Here is a 22681-nt window from a genome sequence, read left to right as displayed (position 1 = left end):
ATATTTTGTATCCCATCCATGGAAGGTAACACAGATTTCTCCGTTCATGTGGTATTTAGACTATAACCACACATGCATCAGGAGGATGAACTTAAGCCCCTAGCTCCATTAGTGACACTGTATAAATGCAAAACAGATGACCATCAACTTCACTTTGCCAAAAGCATACATTTTTGACAAGAAATCATCTTCCTGACTGCCAGTTAGTATTTTTCTTAAAACTTAAGACTTTGTATATACAATTCAATTAACAGAAATAGGCAGTGGTTCACATTTCTTTGCCATATTAAAAAAATGCCTGGTACTTGAAAGAGATGTCATTTTGGATTTCTTGAATTCTGTGTTTATTACCTCAATTACATTATTTCTCCAGCTATACAGAGTGGTGTTAATTTTCTTGGATTGTCTGGAAAACAGCAAGTACAGCGGAAAATTTTGATTCTGCATTCAACTAAACCCCCCAAAAACTCAATGCAAGCCAAATAACTGCACTGAGTATGTTTCTTTCAATGACTATAAAATAGTCTCTGCAATAGATTCAGTTGTACTTCAATGGCTGGGTCAGAAATGGAGGAGCAACCACAGGCAAGACAGGCAGGTGCAGGGCATGGAATAAGTTAAATGTCACAGGTTATACAGTAAGATACAGAAAAAGCTATGAACACATAGAGTTTCTGTATGCCCCATCCTCATCAGCCAGCAAAGTGGCACATCCAAATTGACACAATGCTACAAATGGGAAGAATGAATTCCCCCTGGAAAAGAGGTTATTCAAAGCTTATTAAAAATCACCATTTCATTCTCTCCATTTTGTACAGGACAGACAGAATGTGGAGGTTCAGGAGCAGTGTAGGCCTGCAGCAGGAACTAGGCATTCTGCATGATGCTTGATCCTTATTTACTGGTTTTGCCTTCCCCACTTTTTGGCTAGCATGGCTTTGAGAATGCTTCAATTAAACTTGAGTTCAATGTGTCCTGTAAACAGATTCATCTTGACCAGGATTATACCCAAGAGAAATCATTATGTCTGTTCTCCCACTGGTTGGCTACAATGCCACTAAATCAAGTGTAGCTGAAGACTTATGCCTTCAGCACAAAGAGGTCTTCAGATATACAAGTACCAACAGTCATTTTTTAAAATAAATTTCAAGAGCAAATTCAGCTTCCTCGATAAAAATCAAACATGAAATAGAGGATTTGCTAAGCCTTACATTAGGAGAACTGTCATGCTGAGTCTGACCTGACCTATTGTCTTAAATCCTGTAGTTACTCTACACTTTGCTACAAGCCCCCTCATATTTTTCTATAGTTGTGGTGCTTTGGGAATTATGAGACCATACAAACTATCTACCCATGATTTGAATGTATTAGATTCAATTATACCCCTTAAAAAAGAAGAAAAAGGAAATACTGCCAATTTTAGAGTTCACAACAATCTTCATTGAAATATGTGGAATATAGCCTAAACAATGTTAAGCATTTTTAAGCCTTTTTCCTTTTCCTTGTCCCCTCAAACTGACTGTAATTAAGTATGCACAGCGTACCTAGTGCAGTGCCCCATAGAGAAAAAACCTAGACTGGACTGTTACACCTTGGGTTTCCTTGCTTTACCTGCCTACAACATGGCAAATAACAAATGCAGCTAGATGACTTTGCCAATACAGCCTCTCTCAATTGGCGAAACCTTCCTCATCCATTATTGTTTTCATAGAATGCTTAGCAGCTTTTTTCTTCTTCTTTCTTTTTGATCTCTCTTTTTTGTTGTTGTACATGGTGACATGCATACTGGAATGAATTAGATCTATCAAGACATTGCAAGTAAAGACAGGATACTTTGCTACATGTCACAATGTTCAAAGAAATAATCTGAATAGTGTCATGGAGTTTGGGATGGGGATGGGAGAAGATTGGTAATCAGAAAACACTTCAACGAATATGGGGCAGAGAACATTGCTAGCACTGAGAAAGCAATGTGAATTTAATAGAGAAGAACATTTCACAACAAATGAGGAGTAATCATAATGGTCAAATATAAAAATGTTTAAGTTTTCCATTCACTTTTTCTGAAGATGCCTGCTTTTCGCAGGAACTCAAAGTAATCATGGGCTTTTATGACAGAGCCATTCTGAAAAATAAGTAGTTCTACTTAGTCATTCAAATATATGTAAGTAGTAGTCATCTCCAAGAACTCATGAATAAAAGGTGGCACGTTCTTCTTCTAGTGGAATGGACAAGTTTCCTCTCTGGCTTTGGTAACAATATCATGTTCTTCTGCCAACACAAGTCTGCAGAAGATCTTGTTGAAAATGCAACTACGGAGCATAACACATACTGATCAAATTATTTGGCTTTCAAGTTATGTAGAAGAGCTTATAAATTAAGTTTGGCACACATCTAATAGGCAATAACTAGTGGCAACAATGCAGTTACATGAAGATAAAGTACAAGATAGAGAGGATGAATGGAGTGAATGAGGTGACATAATTGAACAGCAGGGATAAAGGGGATAGAAAAGGAATTTAATAAGTTAAATGGGCATGAGTTAGCAAGTGTAGGAGTAACTGATTGCCCTTTCCAATAGTCAGGAGTGATTTTCTTTTTTAATTGGATCATGCTTCTTCACTGCCAAATTGAATGCCATATTTTTTTTGCCCTTCTCTAGAACAAAATGTTTAAAATAAGTTTTAAAATATTTAATAATGCAAAATGGAGATACAAAAGTAATCATCAGAAAGCTCCTGCCACAGAAGAACTGACTCAACTGTGTCCCTAGAAAGCCTCGTAATACTTTACCCCTGCCAAAGGAGATACTGGGTAATAGTTTCCAAGACACTAAAGCTATTAAGGTTTGGTATACATGCTGATTTTGCACTTGTCTACTTATGTCCATCCTGAGAATTGTTTTCCTTCTCTTTCCTTTGTCAAACCAGAATATTGATCTTAATGCCATGGATGCTCTGTTGGATGCTCTGTTGCACATGTGAGGGTTTTTATTTTTGTTTTTTAACAAGAAAGCTGCTTTGGTACAACAGGAATTATGTTGAAATAAAGTACATACTGAAAAAATTATGTTAATATGACCATGACAGAATAGTTGAACAGAGCAATCTGGCCTGCACATCAAAGATCTGAAGTGCTATGTTTAATTCTTGAGCTTAACTTAGCATTTTAGTACTTAAATAGTCCATGAGCTCTTGAAAATATTCAACATTGATTTAACTGTTAATTCCAGGCTAAACAGATTGGGGATGGATTATATTTTTAGAAGCGTGTTAATTTTGAAAACAGTTACTAATAATAATAATAAAAGAGGTTGCTCAATTATCCCTTTTGATTTCTATTTTGTTCACTGTTAGCACTGGGATGAGACCTGTGGGCAGTACCTAACCTCCTGCTCTGAAATACATCTCACATAATCACAATAAAAACTGTACTTCTCATCCCAAGTAATATTTTCAGGAAAGGAATAAAAAATCCTAATTAAAAAACTCAACAACAGAAACAATCAGTCCCTTCTGCACTGCAGAAATCTGTGGATACTTAAAAGCAACAGGAATCCAAAGACATTGTGTTCAGTACTTCTGATGAAAGCTTCTCCCATGATGCTTTTCTGACCTGGGTACAAAACATCTATCTCATACTTTAAATAAACAGTCCATTGCCTTCCTTGTGACAAGTGGTCTTGCAAATGTTCATATAGCCACAAGGAATAAAACTGTCATCTGTTCTTTTGAAGTCTATGGAGTATTTATGTCCTACAACAGTCATCCTGACATAGTCTTCAGGCTTTGTTGAATTCATGACCTCAAACCCATTTGATTTTGGGAGGAACTAAATATTAATTTGGCATCTGGGACAGCTTGATCTTAACAAAGATTACCAACAGTACCATTACCTTTCTGCATGTGGGTGAACTAACTTTTCTGCTTGCAGATAAACCACTTTCTGTGCTTAACAGTTCCGATTTTCTTTTTCCTACACAACTGAGAGATTTTTTCTTTTTGTTTTTGTTTCAAGAGATAGTTGTGTCCCAAGCATGGGTAGGACTTAGAGAAATGGGATTCTTAGTTCTGATGCTAATGCTCTCTACCTATCAATCTGAAGTGCTCAGATATTCCTGCCAACCCAGGTATCTGGTGCTGGTAGTCAGTATGGGACATAGAGAATTAAAAGCTACTTCTGAAAGTGTTAAACCTTGAACTTTTATTTCATTTTCTCCATCTGCAAGATGCAGGCATTAGTAATTTACTCTAGAAGCCAATTCACATGTTGATTCCCCACTTCCGACAACACTTATGTGAAAACTCTCAATATTCTGGAACAGGTCATTTATGCTTGAACTTGAATACAAAAGATGTTCCTCTTAAGGTGGATGATTTCTTATGAATTGAGCCAAAAATACAAAATTCACACAAACTCTTCTTGACTCAGAAAAAAGTGATTCCATCCTCTCTGCTCCCACACCACCTGCCAATCTCTCCACCTCAAACAAACCATTTCCCAACTTCAATCTAGATGAGTTTAAGATTTGCATGCAAAAATTCACCATGTGCTTCATAATTTTTTTTTCCTTCCAAAATAGTGGTAATTAGATCTGGATCTCAATCCAAACAGCAGATGTTGGGCTTTCCATGCTGAAGAAAGCTGCCAATGACCCAGAGGATCCTCTCTTAGTAAGCACAGTGTTGCCACACACATACAGAATCTGTTAAGAAGAAACTGCATGCATGGAACGCTCCTGTAATCTCAGAACAAGTCTGTGCAGGTAGTCTCCTCATAGTGAAAAAGGCTGCTATATTTTGGAAGGTGAAGAAAAGGGAATTTTCTATGGAGGGAAAGACACAGCAAGTGCAGTGCTTATAACTCACTCAGTGATGTTGATAATGTCTCAGAGACAGCACTTGGATGGGACCTAGAGGTTCGGCTGCCTAAAACTCTGCACTTTTGTGATACTTAATAGAGTAACCTCTAGACGGTTTCTCCATTTCACACTGGACTGATATCTCATTGTCTAGATTAGATATTTGCTAGTGTGCACTAGGCTCCCTGCCTGTGTTCTGCTGCAAATTAATTACTTAATGAGAAAATCCACAAATGGACCATTAGATAGGTTATGTTGGTACTGAGATCATATAAACAATATGGATATGAATTACGTGAGATGTATCTCAGCTTCCTCTAGTCCTCTAAAAGCATCCAGCAAAGATTACTGCTCTCACAGATGATATGTATCAGAGGGATGAATTTCAAGCAGGACCTGGAGCGAAGGGATTGTTTTCTTCTATTGAATGTTCTTGATTACATGCACAAGGGACATAACTCATTACTACTCTTGAAGTCTTGGGACTCTTTTGAGCCGACAAAACCCCCTTTGCCTTGAAGAAGATAGGATGTTCTCTAAAAGAACAAGTATAAGGGTAGTATAAAGGTAGTTCAGCCCATGCCAGAAACACTCTCAGAGCACATCCCACAGTCAGCAGCATCTCATCAAGAGTGCTGCAGTCCACAGATGTTTAAATCTGAGCATTTTCCCCTTACCACTGAGCACACACACAACTAGTAAGTGCCAAAAAAACTGAGAGAATGGGATGGAAAGAACAACAAAACCTTTGTTTATAGTCAGGAATTAAGTGGGTGCTGGAGTAGACTAAACTTTATGAGCTAAATTCTGCCAAAAAAGATTTTGCATTCTGCACTAACTGAAGGTATCGCAGTGTATGCAATTGTATGAAACAAATGACTACATTAAGACCAAATAATAGTGCCATTAATTTCTTTTATTAATGATTCAGCTCCTCCCACAGAGATTCTCACCTTCCACTCCAAGTTTCTACCCTATATGGTTGTGGAGAAAAAGCCTGAAGACGCAGCTGTGATATGATCTACTGGATCAGAAAACACACCAAAGAACCTCACACTTCTTTTAAATCAAATGAATCATTTTTAAGCTTACATCACAGCATTTATGGCAACCTGACTCAAGGTTTTTGAATGACAGGGCTTAGAAGTACTTTAACACATCAAACTAGCAGGCTTCCCAAATAAAAATAAACAAAGTTCTCTCCATAGCTGTTCTGGAGATTAACTCCTTTCCTCCTTCTGCATCACTCGTTGCTATGAACAAGGAAAGCAATGACAACTTTCAACTAACCATCTTTCCGAAAGTCCTGTACATCCCATCTAAAACTCTCAAGATAAACAATATAATCCTCCCATGCTGTGATGTACATATTCCACTTCCAGAGTAGAATTATCAGATTTGTAGTTACTCATACCTTCACTGTAAATAAAAAAATGAATATTAAACTATTAAAAGTTGCTTGAGGACCTCCTCAGGAATATATAATACCAACAGTATATACCATGACTTTACAATTGTTTAAAGGATCTTTTGCTCAAAATTTTGAAATTCTTGGATCTCTCACTTCCATTATTTATGAAGGTTGCACAATCTTATCTGACAGCCATGAAACTTCCATTGCCCTCTGTTCAGGTCTGGCCATCCTTCGATTAATATCATGTTTACCACAAAGCTATGTTCATTTGAAAAAAGACTTCCCTGCCATACTAAAAACAATCTGCATCATATGCCATCTTCAACATTGCTTTACAAATCACTCCATCCTCATTCCACAGACATGCATATAACAAAAACAATGATGTTACTCACTAGGAACTCCAGACACCAGTCGTAAGGGACGTAATACTCGGAAAGCCCGCAGTGCTTTAACATCAAATCCGGCACCTTTTCCTCCTATTGAATTCCCCCCATCTGCTTTGGTTGCTTGTTCTAAAATTGCACTAAAAAGCCTGTAAAAAGAAAAGAAATGAGCTGTAGGCAGACAGCAAGGCTTGGGCTAAACAAGAACAGAGATCATCATCGTATGACATGAGCTATCTCACAGACCTGTGAAGAGTGCCACACATCTCACTCAACATTCACATATGGTGGAGAGACAGACTCTTCCAATATGCAATAAGCCTAACGGTGATGTCTGCACCATTTGCAAAACACTGATTTCTGGAACAGACATAACATGATGCGTTCCTCCTTCAGCCCAGTGGTTCCTTTTGGCCAGCTGTACTTGTCTGCCTGTTGGCATATGAAGGTGAGCTCCCTGCACTGGGTGCTTTGAAATGACCACCTTGGCAATGTCTCATGATGAACATGCATGTGGTCAGGTTTTGAAGGCAGCCTACAGTAAGGACATACTCATGGGAAGTTGAGTGGAAAGGCAAGAAACCACAAATTGTCGGTGTAACCCCTTCTGCTGTTAATATTTTGCTATCTTTATTAACCACCCATGCACCCTGGGGAAGGAATCATCATTCATCATTAACTCAATAATTAATTATCTGTCACTCATTTTACAAGGAATTAAGATTCACCAAGGTCACCACAGGTAGAACTGGGTTTAAAAAATAGGGCTCCTTCAAGGTGCACATTTTTAGATAAGAGAGTATGCTCAGATTACGTGTTTGCGTACCCATTTGTAAATCCCTTTATGCAGTGGCTATGGAAAGTGCAAAACTGTAGGAGTCTTATTATTAGAATATTTTATTAGACCAGTCCAAGTGTTTTATCTTGGCTAGTAGGAGTAGCTGTTCAAGGAGATGTCTCTATCAAAACACATTTGAAAAGGCAGAGCAAGGCAGGAAAGACAATTTTCTTCTATGAAAAGGATGAAGGCTCACCCTATGTATTAATGAATGTTTGATTTAATAAATCAGCTGTCAGGAAGCAGCTTCCATGTTTCTGGTAGAACACTGGAACCTTTGGGGGAGTGTGAATTCCTCATGACTTTGCTAATGACATTGCTTTCAGCCTCAAAGTCATTGGCTTGAACCCAGCCAAATTCAGTGAAGGTTAAAAGCTGTCTATTTATTATATTCCAGTCTAAATGGATGTTTGGCACTCTGCAAAAAACTTTGCCTGCAAGTGGCGGAGACCCCATGGCCCACAGCATGCCATGGAAGCACCAGATATAACTTTAAGAATCTGCCTGGGATGCAGGCAGCAGTCTGGATGAAGTGCCCTGGATTGAGTGCTGGCTGATTTGTCTCCCAGACATCGCAGTCTGCAATGCCTCTGTCAGGATCTCATTATCTACATTCTTAACTGGCAGACTCCACAGAGAGCCCCCAAACTGCATGTAAAGCAGTGACTGAGCTGCCTGATTGCTTTGCAGGGAGCTCTGCAGTCTGCTTACAGCCTACTGATAGGGCTGCAAATACAGGGAGCTTGCCCTGAATAGAAAAAGGATTCATTTACTGAAGCATCTAAGCCAACACTTTTCCCCAGCACTAAAACCACAGAAAAAGATGGATTAGTGAGATGCAAATGTGAAATTAAGCAGCTTGTTTTTTTTCTTTTTTTTTAATTTTATTTTAAATTTTATACAGAGAGTCTAATAAAACTTGTCATCTGTGACTGAGGAACTCCTAACTGGATCTATTGAAAGCCTCAACTTCAGGCACTGCAGAGAGATTTAACAACTAGGTAACAAGTGTGGGAAAAACCGCGTGGGGGGAGGTTGGATGCTGAGGCTGTAGGTGTTGCAGACTGTGAAGCAGGATGCAGAGAAGACAAAAACAGAGCCTATCAGAAATACTGAGTTGACTACAGACACCACAGAGAGCGATAAACAAGGGCTGATGTAAGGAACATGAATTATTGGAATGTACGTATTCCTTGAACTGTGTATACAGATTATGCAGAGTCGCAATTTTCTGCTGGTCTTCATAATAGAAACACTGTAGGTCAAATTTGGCTTAATATATTTCCAGAAAGCTAGTGATTAAGCTCTAGAAATGTGCTTTACTTCTTATTTAAACATTTCTAGCTTCCTAGTCAACACAATTCCTATACTGGATGATGACTGACATTCCCATTCAACAGTCCCAGTCTCCTGGGATCCTCTGGAAGAAAAAGAATTCACTGTAAAAGGTTTCTTATGCTGTTTTTTAGCTGTCTTGCAAGGTTGAGAAAAAAACGTCAAAGAACTCTGGGTCAGCAATTATGCACGAATGAGGGTCCAGTTTTCTTGCCCTCCAGTTCTACCTACGTTCTACCAAACAGCAGTTCGTGGCAGCTGGCGTCAAGGGCATTTCTCCTACCACTCATGCAGTGAGTAAACCATGGGCTGCTCTAGAATTCTGAATTCCAGAGAAAAGCTACGCATGTTCTAAATTAATACAAAAGATACAAAAACAGGCAAAGCAACTCATTTCTCTGGATCTAGAACCTGCTTTCTCAGACCAGTGCAGCTGCTGCAGACCTTGTAACCCTTTCATGTGTTCTTGTATTGACATGCTAAACATGCTATCTTGAGGTACCCACATGGAACTGCCTACCTTGTCAAGAATAACTTGCAGCTATTGCTGCTTTTAAAAACCCACATTTAATCTCAAATTGCATTACTCCCGCTAATCCTGCTTTAACACATTTGCCCCATGCTTAATATCTCCCTGTGCACTAATCCTGCTTTTTACCAATGCAATACAACTTTTTCTTTATTTATTTCACTCTTCCCTCTTTATACCTGTCTCTACACTGTGTCCAATCTGGCCTACTGAATCTCTATTCCTCTCTCCAAATTTAGATGGATTTCTGCCTATCTGTCCTTCCTTGCTCCTCCTGAGTTAGGGCAGGGGCAGCTCTATGGCTCATAGGGTACGTCCAACACATGCTTTTCTGGCTGTAACTTTGTTATGATCCAGAGGGAAAAATAAGACCTGTTCAGAAATACTGCAGATGAGGAGACACGGAAGAAAGGTAAGGATTCTGACTGCTTCTTCCATCATCCTTTTTTAGGAGGAAAACCCACAACCCATATACAGTTTGTAGTTTCTACAATCTCTATCTAGTCTTCCTACTTTGTCAGCTAATTGCTTTCCAGTCCTAAAAGAGACAGATGGATTTTAAGCTGCTGGTATAAACTATGAGGCCAGAGTCCTTCTAGTTTGTATTTATAGCAGGGGAAAGTCTGCTCTTTGATGAAAATCTGTGGGAAAAGGTACTGTGGAGTAAAACTCTGTTCCTTCTGTCTCTTCTCAGTGGAAGAGTTAGCTGAAATGCAGGCTGCAAGCAAGGTGTGAGAGGATTCTTTGCACACACACAAATCAAAGTTTAGGCAATACAAGAATGCAAGCAGGCTGAGCTTTTGTGGCCACTGAAAATCTTCACCTTTTTTTCTTTTCTATTTTTTGAAAGAATTCAGAAATTGATCTTATTTCCTTCCAGCTAACTACTTTCTTCCATGCTAAACTCATGCCCCATATTCATTAGGATGTAGTATTTCCACTGCAGCAGTGCAATTAACATCTTGATTTCTGAATTTCATCTTGACTTGACTACACCTGAACTAAATTCATTTGATAGGCATGTAAAGCAGAAAACATATTTCTATCACACACAATGCATGTATGGGAACAGTCCACTTCTGGTTGTTTGATTCAGACCTACTCATGACACATAAAGCTGGCGTCACTGTTTCCACTTTCTCATATTTTTCTGTTTCCTTTCTGATATCTGAAACATCTAAAAGGTTTTCTCTTTGCTAGATTACTCTAACAGCAGCATGACAGGGCTGCAACCTGTTCTACAGCTCTTCATTTCCTCTGTGAGGAAAGCATGCTGATTTTTAGACCATAAAAAGGAACCTGTCAAGGGCCTCCAGAATATAAAAAGGAAACAGAGAGCTTAGTATTTGTAAGGCCAAAATCAGCAGAAAAACACAGCTGAAAGAGTCCTCACAGGTATAAACAAATAAGCTACAGTGATTTTTATTTTCACTGTGCTTTGCAATTCACCCGTGATTTGTGAGAGTGGAAGTGTTTGGACCCACCCTTCAGAAAGTCCCCAGAGGCCTTCAGGAAGACGTACTGTGATCACGTTTTCCAATCTGTTCTGAATTTCAGATCTTTTCCAAATACCTTCGCTGATTACCTTCCCAAGTAAGCCTGCCTTTCAAATTATGACAGCTTTTTACCGGCAGAAGCTATGGGTCCTTGGAGAATGACTGTGCTTGGCAGACAAATCACAGCATTGCCAGGAAAGACAGATAGTCTTCTAACACAACATTGTCAAGTTAGAGTTTTCTCAAGAGAAATTCCCTCCAGCAGCCTAATGGTAAAGGACATTGCTGTTTTATCTGAAAGTTCTATGTTTTCCAAAAGAAGATCAGTAAAATTACAGGAAACAGGAAACCCTTTGACTAATTGTCAGTGCTTGTGGGTTGTGCCTCATTAGGCAGCTTATGGGTGTGATCTCTACTCTTAACTAATATTGTTTTTATCCACAGAGCCTCTGATTGATACCCACAGACAGACATTTTTCTTCAAAGTAATATTTAATGGTATTGCTATTGTAGGGTGATAGTAATTTAAAGAAAAGCTAGAATCAAGCTTTAAAAGACTTAACTGATTAATAAGTAGATCTCCTGCACTGCAAGAACGACAAGCTGTTATAAGCCCTCAGGTCTACAGTACATCCTTTCTCCTGAAAACACAGCAGTCATCTTCACTTCATCCTAAAATTTACGCTTGGTCCTAGACATCACCATGTTTCTCTTATTCTATTGGCTTGAATGTTTTAAGGTAAAGGAAGGCAGTTATGCTGCTTTATCTTCTCAAGGTATACCAAATTATAATTTAATTGATCTAATGGGTCTTAATTGATCTAATGGATGGGGCTTTGAGCAACCTGGACTAGAGGGGGATGTCCCTGCCTGCAGCAGTGGTGTTGGAACTGGATGATCTTAAAGGTCCTTTCCAACCTAAACCATTTTATGATTCTGTGATAATTACAGAATCATTTAGATTGGAAAAGACCTGTAAGATCATCAAGCCCAATTGCCACCTACGACAACCAAGACTAAACTGTGTTCCTAAGAACCATATCCATGCTACACTAATACCTCAAGGCATGGAGACTCAACCACTTCCCCTTGGGCAGCCTATTCCACTACTTGAGCACCCTCTCCATGAAGAAATTCTTCCTGATATCCAACCTAAACCTCTGCTGGCACAATTTGAAGCTCTTTTGTCATATCCTATCACTTGTCACCTGAGAAGAGAAACCATCATTTCCTTGCTGTAATCTGCTTTAAGGTAGTTGTAGAAGGTGATGAAGTCTCCTTTGGCTTCCCCATCTCCACACTAAACAAGCCCAGCTTGTGTAGCTGCTTCTCACATCTCTTGTTTTCTCACCTCTTTACAGCAACTCCATACCCTTCCTGCTCTGAGGGGGCCCAAAACTGAACATAATACTGTCAAGACTTTGGTCTCACCAATGCCCCATATAGAAGGACCATCATAAGTAGTAATCACTGTATACTAAGTGGATTGAAAGACGAACAAAGTATCTAAAAACCTGTCTTTTCCTTTGTTCCCTTAGCTTTCATCAATACTTCCCAACTAGACTTTCTAAAACAATCATCACTGAAAATGAAAATGAGGCCTGAGGCAGAACAAGCACAAACAGCAGTTACCATGGTCATTTTTTTTTTATACTTCTATTATTACTGTCATGCTGTTCCTCACCTCCCAGGCCAGATAACCTCCTCTGCCCAGTGCTACAACAGTGCCCAAATCATTCAGCTTTTTCCAATAGCTTCATCAATGGCCAGAAAAAGGTGTCACAAAGAAATGCTGATACAAGTCTTTATTTCTGCTCTTTTCTTCCACCTCACTTTCCCGCTCTTGTATATTTTTTTCCCCATGGGGCTACCGCTCTAACAAACTATTGAAATGTCACTGAAATTTAAACATGATGTCACTGAGGTGTTTCAGACAGCCTCTAGGAGAACACGACGGGGCAGAACAGGAACAGATGGCATTGCCACATAGATTTTGCAGAGGGCTTGTAGAGAGAAAAAGCAGCACACCAGGTTAGGTTGCAGCAACATAGGAGAGAATTCAAACAGATAAACATCAAACGGACCCATCTGGCCTTGAAGTGGAATCTGTCACTTGAGATTGTTACTATTTAACAGAGACCATGGGGTCTTGGCCATGTTTATTATGCAGTGTAATCCCACCCCAGTTACATTTTTTGTTCCCCATCTAGTTACTGAGAGCTGCTGGAGGCAAGAGCGGGTACAAGAGCTGAGAGATGCAGATTCTGTCTTTATTGGCAGGGGAATTAATTTCAGCCTGTATATCATCTTGCTGATTAACTGCCTTGGGAGGAAAATTGAAAAGGACTGTACTTAAACTAGATATAATGCCACCCTGTGATTTCTGGAGTCTTGCTCTCTAGCATACCAATGGAAGAAGAAGAGGTAACACATGACCTCTCTTTAAAAAGTCTTTCTCATAGAGATGAAAAGGAAATAATCATATTCATAGGAGTTCTGTTCTCCAATATTTCTTCACCAAGCAGTGATCCCAAGGCATGTGAGATGTCTGGGGACATTCAAAGGCAGAACCAGCTACAGAATTGGACAACAATAACAGGGGTGGGGTTGGGGATTTGCCAATTTTCAATTACTAATTTGCTGTGCAATCTTCTGGCTGCGGGTAGGAATGAAGGGCAAAGGAAACTGGGCACTGCTGCAGATAGAGGAGCTATGCCTACTTTGAGTGGGCTATGTCTTGGGAATAACAACTGGTGCTGACCTGTTCTCTCTCCCCTCAGTAGAAACTCCTTCCGCCCGATTTTCAAAGAATCATAGAATGGCATGTGTTGAAAGGTCATCTCATTTCAATCTCCCTGCCATGGGCAGGGTTGCCAACCACCCGACCAGGCTGCCAGAGCCACATCCTTGCCTTGAATGCCTCCAGGGACGGGGCATCCACAACCTCTCCACGCAACCTGTTCCAGTACATCACCACATTTTCCCCAGAATGCTGAAAGCAGTAGGGAACCAGTAGTACAGGGCAGAAACAGTTTGCTAAAACAGTTATTTGGGACCACTCGAAAAATGGTCAATTTGAACTTTGATTAGAAGCAGAAATTGTAAGGAGCGCTGATGACTCAGAGTGCCCTTTTTAATGCTTTACCTGGGAGTTGCACTTAAAGGGAGCTTAGTAACAGAAGACAACTTTTTACACAGGTAGATAGTGATAAGAGAAGGGGGACTGGTTTTAAACTAAAAGAGGGGAGATTTAAGTTAGATGTTAGGAGGAAATTTTTCACTCAGAGGGCAGAGTGAAGCCCTGGCACAGGATGTCCAGAAAAGCTGTTGGTGTCCCATCCGTGGAGGCACTCAGGGTCAGGTTGGATGGGGCCCTGGGCAGCCTGAACTGCTGGGTGGCAGCCCTGCCCACGGCAGGGGGTTGGAACTTGGATGACCCCTTCCAACCTAAACCACTCTATGATTCTGATGAAAAGTTTCCTTGGGAAAGAGGTGGAAAGACTGAAAGTTTTTGTGGGCGATGACATTCTGTAATAATGGAGCTGTGGGAGGGTGCGACCAATTACTGAGAAGAAAAAATACCTTCTCTCTTTGTCTTCGGGATAGTTTATTCTTCATTCCTTCCATTCAACAATCACAAATCAAAAACCTTATTTATCTCTTACGCTCAGCAAGAAAAAAAGTGGAAGGTTCTTTATTTTATTTTTATTCAAATATATTAAATGCAAAGCTTGAAAAACACAGAGAAGAGACTGCAGCTTCAAGTGGAAATGTGATAATATATATAATAGTAGAACTAGTCTTTAAAAAGGTTAAAGTATTAAAATATCCAAATCAAAAGCCTTGAGATCACCATCAGAACAGTGTGATTGAACTAAAGAACCTTATTTTGTTGTTGTTTCTGAAAATGAAAACCTGAGATTTGAATTTTTTATCTTTCTTTGCAAAAGAGTAGAAGTTCACAAGAACACAGAACTTATTTCTTATTAAATACCATTGTTAATTTATGAATTCTATATATATATATTTCTTTAATATTCACACAGACTTGCAAATAAAGGGATTTTCTTCTACCATAAATGTGTTAAAGCACTTTACTTGCACTGCTTTCTTTTTTTATCCACTACAAAAACAGCAGTTTAATTTTCATATCTTGCAAACAACTGAAAGTTTTAGGAAAGTCTAAGTAGTAAGGGATACCAGAGAGAAAATGTATATCAACTGGATGTCACTTCTTATTTATTTACCTTAAGGTAAGTCATTGCTACACACTGAAATCAGCATGAATCAAGTTACACCTACAGATGACCAGCAGGAATTAACTGTATTTTCAGATTGTGTAGTAACACTTGGTAGAACATGTGGTAGAGAGAAAAAGATGGATAGCAACCCCTCACATCACTTATAAGGGATGTTCCAATCCTCATACACCTTCATGCTCCCAAAGGTTCCCAGTGGCCCAAGGTGTACAGTGCATTCAAAGACATGATGCTGGTACTCACCCTACTACCACAATTATAAAATCTAGTAAATTCCAGCCATTGCGGAGGTAAGCGTTGGGATGAAAGAGAAGTCCATATGCTATTACTTTTAAAAATGCTTCCACTGTAAAAATTATGAGAAAGAGATATTCCACTCGTTCCTGGAGAGAAAAGAGAACAAGAAAGACAACTGTTAGCATGAGTGACAAACACTGGACAAGGACAGTTTCTGCTGTCACATTCCACCCACACGGCCTCCAGCTCACTATCTCATCACTTGGGTACATCTAACATCTGTGACTTGCCAGAGGGCTTCCTTCCTCAGACTTGCATATTCTGCAGCCAATCTGACAGGATGACAGCAAGTTTTGGTTAGGCGTTTGCTGCCTTTGCCTTGGTAGGGACTGACCACTGCGCAAGTGCGTGCACAGGAGGAGGGCAGAGGGTCAACAAGCATGTGCCAGCACCAGTTCTCTGCAGCAAACACCTGCCAAGTGCTGTCACCCCTCTGAATGAACTGCATCCAGGTCTTTTCTACATCTGGAGAGAAAGCGTTGCTGGATGCAGTGCTGCAGAGAAGGACGGGGAGAAATTCACTGATGAGTGTTTCATACAACGCCTTTTTTGGGATTTCTTTTTTCTATTGCTGGGAATGGGTAGGCTATTGGTTTGTCATCAGTTTCTGATTTTTGGATCAGACTGACTAACACATGAAGCATTTAGTCATTCCATCAGAAATGTACATGTCCCTGTGAAATGAGGGCTGAAATTTAAGCACATCCAAACAAAGTCACTCCTAGTGACAGTACAGTCATGTTCAGGACAAGCAAGCAGACTTCAGGAGACAGCACATAGGCTCTCTGTCTTTCATCTCTGGATTTTCAGTTCTGGAGTGAAATAACAATAGTAGCTTTGCAGAAGTAATGGGGACCTCCATCTAAGTAGGAAGGAAACGGCAGCATTAGCTAATCACTACAGAGTGCTGTGTGGCAAGCTGGGTGGAAAATAAGTACGTGAAAACAAGACGACAGCAAAGGGAGACTAGGCTCCTTTTGAGTTTAAGCTGCAAAGTCACTTATTAAGAGCATTTCTCATTCATGAAATAAAAATCTCAAATAGAAATTAAAACTATTAAGTCTAGATAGTCTTGGTCATATCCTGTAGGATATGCAGAAGAACAATCAGGCAGGCAGCTCAGTACTTTGTCTCTTAGTTCCAAACTGCAGTTGCCCTGCTCCTCTGTCTTGTGATGCTGATAAATGCATGTATGACAATTTCATATGACACAAAAACATAAAATGTGTGAGTTTACATAATATCACTTCATCATTTGACTCAGTTGCCCATTTGAACTTCCTCCATACAGATTCAGGTAAGTAACAGCAACTCACTAGCAACTCATTAATCAAAAAATGTGATACTCGGCCATTTCCATGTTTATATTAGCATTCTGAGAAAGTCCATCTGATGGTAGCAGGTACATGCTTGCACTTTAAAATATTGATCTCTTCTCTCCCATAATGATACCCAACGCTTGCAGTAATCCCTGGTGTTTTCTACAAAGAGCACCTAAAAAAAGTATTGTTCTGTATTTATCTGATCCAGTCGTAAACTTTTGAACATGCCCACAATACAGAATTTGTCCAACATTGTTCCAGACAGACACAGATGAGGACACCAAGAATTTTTCTCCCACTGAACTCAGAGAAGAATGCAGCAGCTTACAGCACTAGTGACTACTGCATTAATGAGTCTCACTCCCTGTTCCATCCAAAGGGTTTCCTACAGTTGTGGGCAAGTTCTTCTTCCCCTCAAAAAAGACCACCAGCAGCTCCAAGCCCACTCTCTCATTCAGACTGCCCTTGAGGTTGCTGTTTGTACTCAATTCATTCTGCTCTGTAAGCAGAGAAACTGGCTCATGGAGAAACATGGGTTCCCCAAACAGCTTTCTCCTTCAACCTCTCTTGGCAGCCAAAAGGATTTTGAGGAGCCCCATTCTCTTGTTCACCAGCTCCAGGTACAACTTGAACTTGACTGGCTAAACAACTGAAGGGGAAGGCCTAAGGCTGACCTTGTGCTCAGTGATTTATCTCTAAACACTGCCCTTGACCTCAAGAAACACTGGGACAAATACTGCTGCTGTGTCTGGCTCTGTGCTCTCTGTGGCGGCAGTGCTCTGCTGTAGTGCTCTGCCCAGCCAGAAGAGCCTTTCCACTCCATGAATTTCATTGAAATACCTATATTATACAACCAAAAGACCAAGAAAGCTAATACTTGGGAAAATTCTGGAAAAAACCTTTTTCATTATTTAACACTGCACACAGCAGCCAGTATTTCAGCACCTAACAGGTTCCACTGATTTGGTTTAGGAGCCTCATACCACGCTATCTCTGAAGATGTCTGTGGGATGATTGACTCCTGCTTTGTTGAACCATGTCACTGAGGTAATAATATGCCAAAATCCTACATGGACATGCACATATATACATATACATATGCACGTATGCATATACAGCTACAGGTTGTTTTTGAATAAACTCTTTACAATGCTCGGGTTACAATGGAAAGCTTCGAGAAAAGCAAAATTATATAAAAGCCTCTGAAATGAACATAAGATACAGAATACTGAGCAGAGGAGAGAGATTTTATGATCCTTTGCACTTAAATTAATGATTTCAGGACTGAAGGAAAAATACTGCCCAACTTACACAGTGCAGCTACTCCAAGGCCATTTCAGGGAGCTGCTCACGCTCAGAATCGAGAAGAATTTGAAGAGCCTACTAATTAATTTGTGTTCCCTTTCTTCCGTACACCATAAAACTGAAGAGCTGTTATAAGCACAGCCCAGCCCAGCAGCGAGGAGACAGAAGCGGGCTCCCAGGGACCTGGGTGCAGTCCCACTCAGAGCCCCCTGCCTGGGGAGTTCAGACATGATTCAGCCACCTGCTACCTTGGTTGGACATGAGAGGAACACCCAGTGCACTTGGCAGCCCCAGGACCATTAACTTGACTCTGCTAAATGAGCAGCCATGCTGCTGCTGGCTGCTCACTCCAAACTTTGTTCCCAGGAATTAGGCATACTGGGCCCCAGTATTTCAGGCTCCCAGGGGCATAACACCATAAAGTATCTAAAAACCCTGTTCCCTGAGAAGGCAGTTTAGTGCCATATCAAATGAATCCCAGAATCGTTTGAGTTGAAAGAGACCCTTAAAGGCCATTTGGTCCAAGCCCCTTCAGTGAACAGGGACACTCACGGGTAGATCAGGTTGCTCAGAACCCCATCTAGCCTGATCTTGAGCATCTCCAGGGACTGCCTGTGCTGCCTGCAACCTCCTGGGAGGGAAAGGAGATACCAGCAGCACTGTCCCTTAAAAGCACATACTCAAACCACAGCATCAAAAGACAGCAAATATTTTGGAGCTGGAAGAAAGAGGGTGTAGTACTTTTTCAGTTGTGTCTTAGGAATGGGAACCATGATGATGAAGCTTAGACTCCATAAGGATGCTGCAAGTTGCAGAATCACAAAGCAGGAGCTTCCTGCCTGAATAGTATTGATAAAAATGTTTCGAAAGAAGAAGGGAAAAAAAAAAAAAAAACTAAATCAAACTAGTAAACAGAAAAGCAAAATGAGTGGAAGGAGAGGACTGACAAAAGTTTTCTGAAACTGATCAGTGCCTGAAGAACACACATAGCTCCACCACAGTTCTCTTTTGTCTTATTACAGATATAGGACATGGGCATCAGCTGCCCTGGCTGACAGATCAGCCAGCACCAGCATTGCCAAGAAACAAACTGTACATCATCTCATTCTTAAAGAAACAAACAGTAACTTGCTGCTGAGCCTCTAAGATGTATTTCCAAAAGAGGATTACTATATTAAGTACAAAGCCCCTCTAATCCCATGTGCTTTCTGAAGACGTCATAGATTTGTTTTTGTTTTTAATTTTTAAACGGTACCTAATGGCAGCCTGGGTTCACAGGAGGAGTCTGAAAACAGGAAATCCCAGCACAGCACTGTAGGGTATCTTGGGGTTTTTCTCCTGCCATGAGAGGAGCAAGCAGACCAATGCTGCTCCTGGGAACCCAGTCATCAGAATGACTTTGTCTCAGTTCTTAGCTCTTCAAACCCCATCCACCCAGCAGCACTGTTTGCAATGAACACATTCTCATTGCAAGTGTTACCCAAGGCTCAATCACAGTCAGAGCCTTGCATTTTGTACAACCCAATCTAGAAAGTTTACAATCTGAAATTCACTCAGCACAGGTTCTCTCAAATAACACTCTCTGTCTCTGCTAGAACTCTGCTTATCTTGTAACAAACAATTTCAAAACCTAGATTTTATGTCTTTGAAGCAAAGTGCAGCAAGCTCTTCACAGATAGGACCCATCTAAAGCTGCCTGTGCGATCTTAGACCAAGTTACATCAGTGTCTGCACTACTATTCCCTAGTGCTTCCCTAACATAAGGGAATACAGTTCTTTAGTAATGCAAATATTCAGTTATCCAAGGAAAACAATGATATTTTAAGGGCCTCTGTCATATAAGATGTTTTCTCATTAATTGTACAAATAGGCTCTGAGAGATACAAGTCAGAGTGGGAACACTCAGACTTTTTCCGAGTAGGGAAAACAATGTTTTGCTGATGGGAAGTAAGGAAACCGACTTGCAGAGCTGGGAAAACAGCCCTAATACTTTGTGCAAGAGATTTCTTTTTTTTTTTTTTTTTTTGGATTACAAGTTACCATAACATCTAAGATACGGATATCCCTGCTGTGTGAATACGCTGACCTGAATGCTACTGTTTGCTTAATAACTTCAACCTTCACAGTGAAAGAGCCACATATGTGCACTTATGTATAGGATCAAGTCAATAAAGCAGATGTTGAAACAGGTTTGTTAACAGGTGAGTTACTTCTGAGTGTATTTGGTTACTCAGGAGACGTTTTCAGCTAAGTATGCATGAAAATAGTACACAAATACATGAGGAAATAAAACCTATAAGTGTTTGGAATTTTTTGATTTATGAAAATGACTGTCACTGCAGAAAACACTGACCATTTCCTTTTTTTTTTTTTTTTTTTTAATAAAAATAAAGGAATGATTAGATAGCTGCTAATCTGCTGCTAATACTGGACACATTGTCCTTTCTACCAGTTCCTTCAAAAGAATATTCCCTCCCTCAACTCAAGAAAAAGTTATTTACCTGAGAATGATAAAATAAGACCATAGAAGGAAGTGGATGGCTGGTATTTAACTAAACATAACCTCTTGCGCTAGTAAACAGAAGTCAGAACAATATCTGAAAACTCAGATTTCCAAATATGATCAGCATTGCCTCTACTCTACTTCAGCCAAACACTATGTCTTTCTCTCCGTCTTTTCTGTGAGCAAAGTTAAATACGCACCTAGTACTACAGAAATACCACCTTCAAGTAACACTTGTGAATGGGGAATAGTGCCACGTGCTGCAACTTTAAAGATGCACAGCATTAGAAGAATAAACCAGATAAATATAGAATTCTTGCAAATCTGATATGAGCAACTATAAAACAGGAATGTAGCACAAGCCAGGCTTTGGTGCTTGATAATTTATAACATGCCCATGATGCACTTAAAAGTACTTCCATGGAAGTAAATGGAAAGGAGGACATTAATAGTTTTGAACAATCACAGACATGATATATACGCACGGTCTCCAAGCGTTTCTTGGCAAATTAATGAATACCTCATGCCTAGTTCTCTTGCAGGATCTAGTCTAAGCTCCGCATTTATTTATTTTGTTATACTTTGTCCAGGACCAAAATGAAGTTATATATGGTTTCAGTAGAGTTATATTTTCTGTCAGCATCCAATTGTAGTAGAAAACCAAGGTACAAGGCGGGCAATTCCCTCTGCTAGTCTTCTTATGACAAATAAATGAATAAATTACATCATTCTATAAAGAATAATGTAATTATTGGAAAACTTACATTTTAAAAGAGGTTAATGTATGTCAACATAATTTGGCCCGTAATAGGAGGAGTGAGATTTTGAAACCTTTACACTGAAGAAGATTCCGAGCAACATGATTAATTATAGAAACAGTCCTGCTTCAAGCAAGAATTTGGACAAGAAAACCCACCAAAGTTCTTTTCATCCTATACTTTTCTAAGAATCTGTTTGCATATTTCATCATTCTAAATGGATATCTAGTCCTCAGCATAACCTTACAAACAATCACACATCAGTACTTACCAGTTGGATGCCTCATTGCCCATCATAGGGATGGTCAAGCACTTGCCTTAATTATGCATTCAATTAAACTTCAAATTTGGCCTCTGATGCTGATTAGATAATGTCTAACTAATATAAGATTTTTCTTCATAGTCTTTGGCTAGCAGTACTAGAAACCTCTTGAGTTTTCTTGCTCAAGATGCCTTCTTTTTTAGACTGAAAAAGAATAATAGAATTCTATCTATATATGAATGTAAGTCAGAGAAATATTTGCCTTATAGACTGTTTTCCTTTGTTGGGACGAAGAACTGAAGCCATCCAGTGTACAAACACTCTAGCCTGAATAGCTGTGAAGAAGCAAAGAAATTCACGTCCTAGTTCTTTTTGTTTTGGTCCACTACTCTGATTAAATTGAAATGAACTGTCACTTTATATTCAGATCAGTCCAATAGGAGATTACCCTTCCAGAGGGAAGCAACATTATGGAAGGCAGCATAAGGTTTATGACTCATTTAGGATCTCTGGATAGGAATTAAAAGTTGGCTAGGTGTTGTGCTGTTACCATGCATAGGAATGAAATTCACCCTTAGAAAAGTTTTTACTAGTTTCCCTTCTGCAGTTTCAGAGGCAGTCTGGTACCTTTTCCAAGGTTAAAAAAGCCATTTGAAACACCACAGTCAATTGTCCGTCTACCAACCACTGATTAAGGACAGAGTACCAGGGGCATCCATTTAAATCAGAGCAGTTTCAGCATGACAGCTACATCTAATAGATCATAGTAAGGCGTATCATGTCTCTTTCAACTCCCAGAATGGCTCAGATAAGTTACACATTGGCTGTTCACTATGCTTAGGTGTTTGGATTTGCTCGTGTGTGCAATGAGATATCCAAGCCTACCAACCATAAAACATCTCAGTGTTCATTTTAAATTAAAATTTTAAAAAATATTATTAGTTTTTGGTTTTGTTTTGTTTTTTAAACAGTTTGAGTCTAACCGTTCTATGCTCAAAAACATGTTGGAGTTAAATATTGAATTTCGTACTTTGTTGGCAAGCAGAACAATATATAGCCCATTTTGGGGGGAATTCTATAAAAACATCAGTGTAAACAATACTGGCTCATTAGGAC

The 22681-nt window shown here is 39.7% G+C and overlaps 1 protein-coding gene across 38 annotated transcripts in view; it reads right to left on the bottom strand.

Moving 5' to 3' along the window:
• Positions 1–22681, bottom strand: part of CACNA1C (calcium voltage-gated channel subunit alpha1 C) — a 473299-nt gene that overhangs the window by 186283 nt on the left and 264335 nt on the right. For all 38 annotated transcript variants that reach the window (XM_085230299.1, XM_085230338.1, XM_085230100.1 and 35 more), the window contains exons 4-5: positions 15362–15501; positions 6671–6810 (exon numbers count right to left, since the gene is read on the bottom strand). In XM_085230299.1, coding sequence (XP_085086425.1) covers positions 6671–6810; positions 15362–15501 — 280 coding nt within the window. The remainder of the gene's footprint in view (positions 1–6670; positions 6811–15361; positions 15502–22681) is intronic.

This window comes from Meleagris gallopavo, chromosome 1, assembly GCF_905368555.1.
Source record: "Meleagris gallopavo chromosome 1, MGAL_WU_HG_1.1, whole genome shotgun sequence".
NCBI classification, from domain to species: Eukaryota; Metazoa; Chordata; class Aves; order Galliformes; family Phasianidae; genus Meleagris; species Meleagris gallopavo.
Note: the sequence above shows the minus strand (reverse complement) of the source record. Positions and strands in the feature narration are given on the sequence as shown.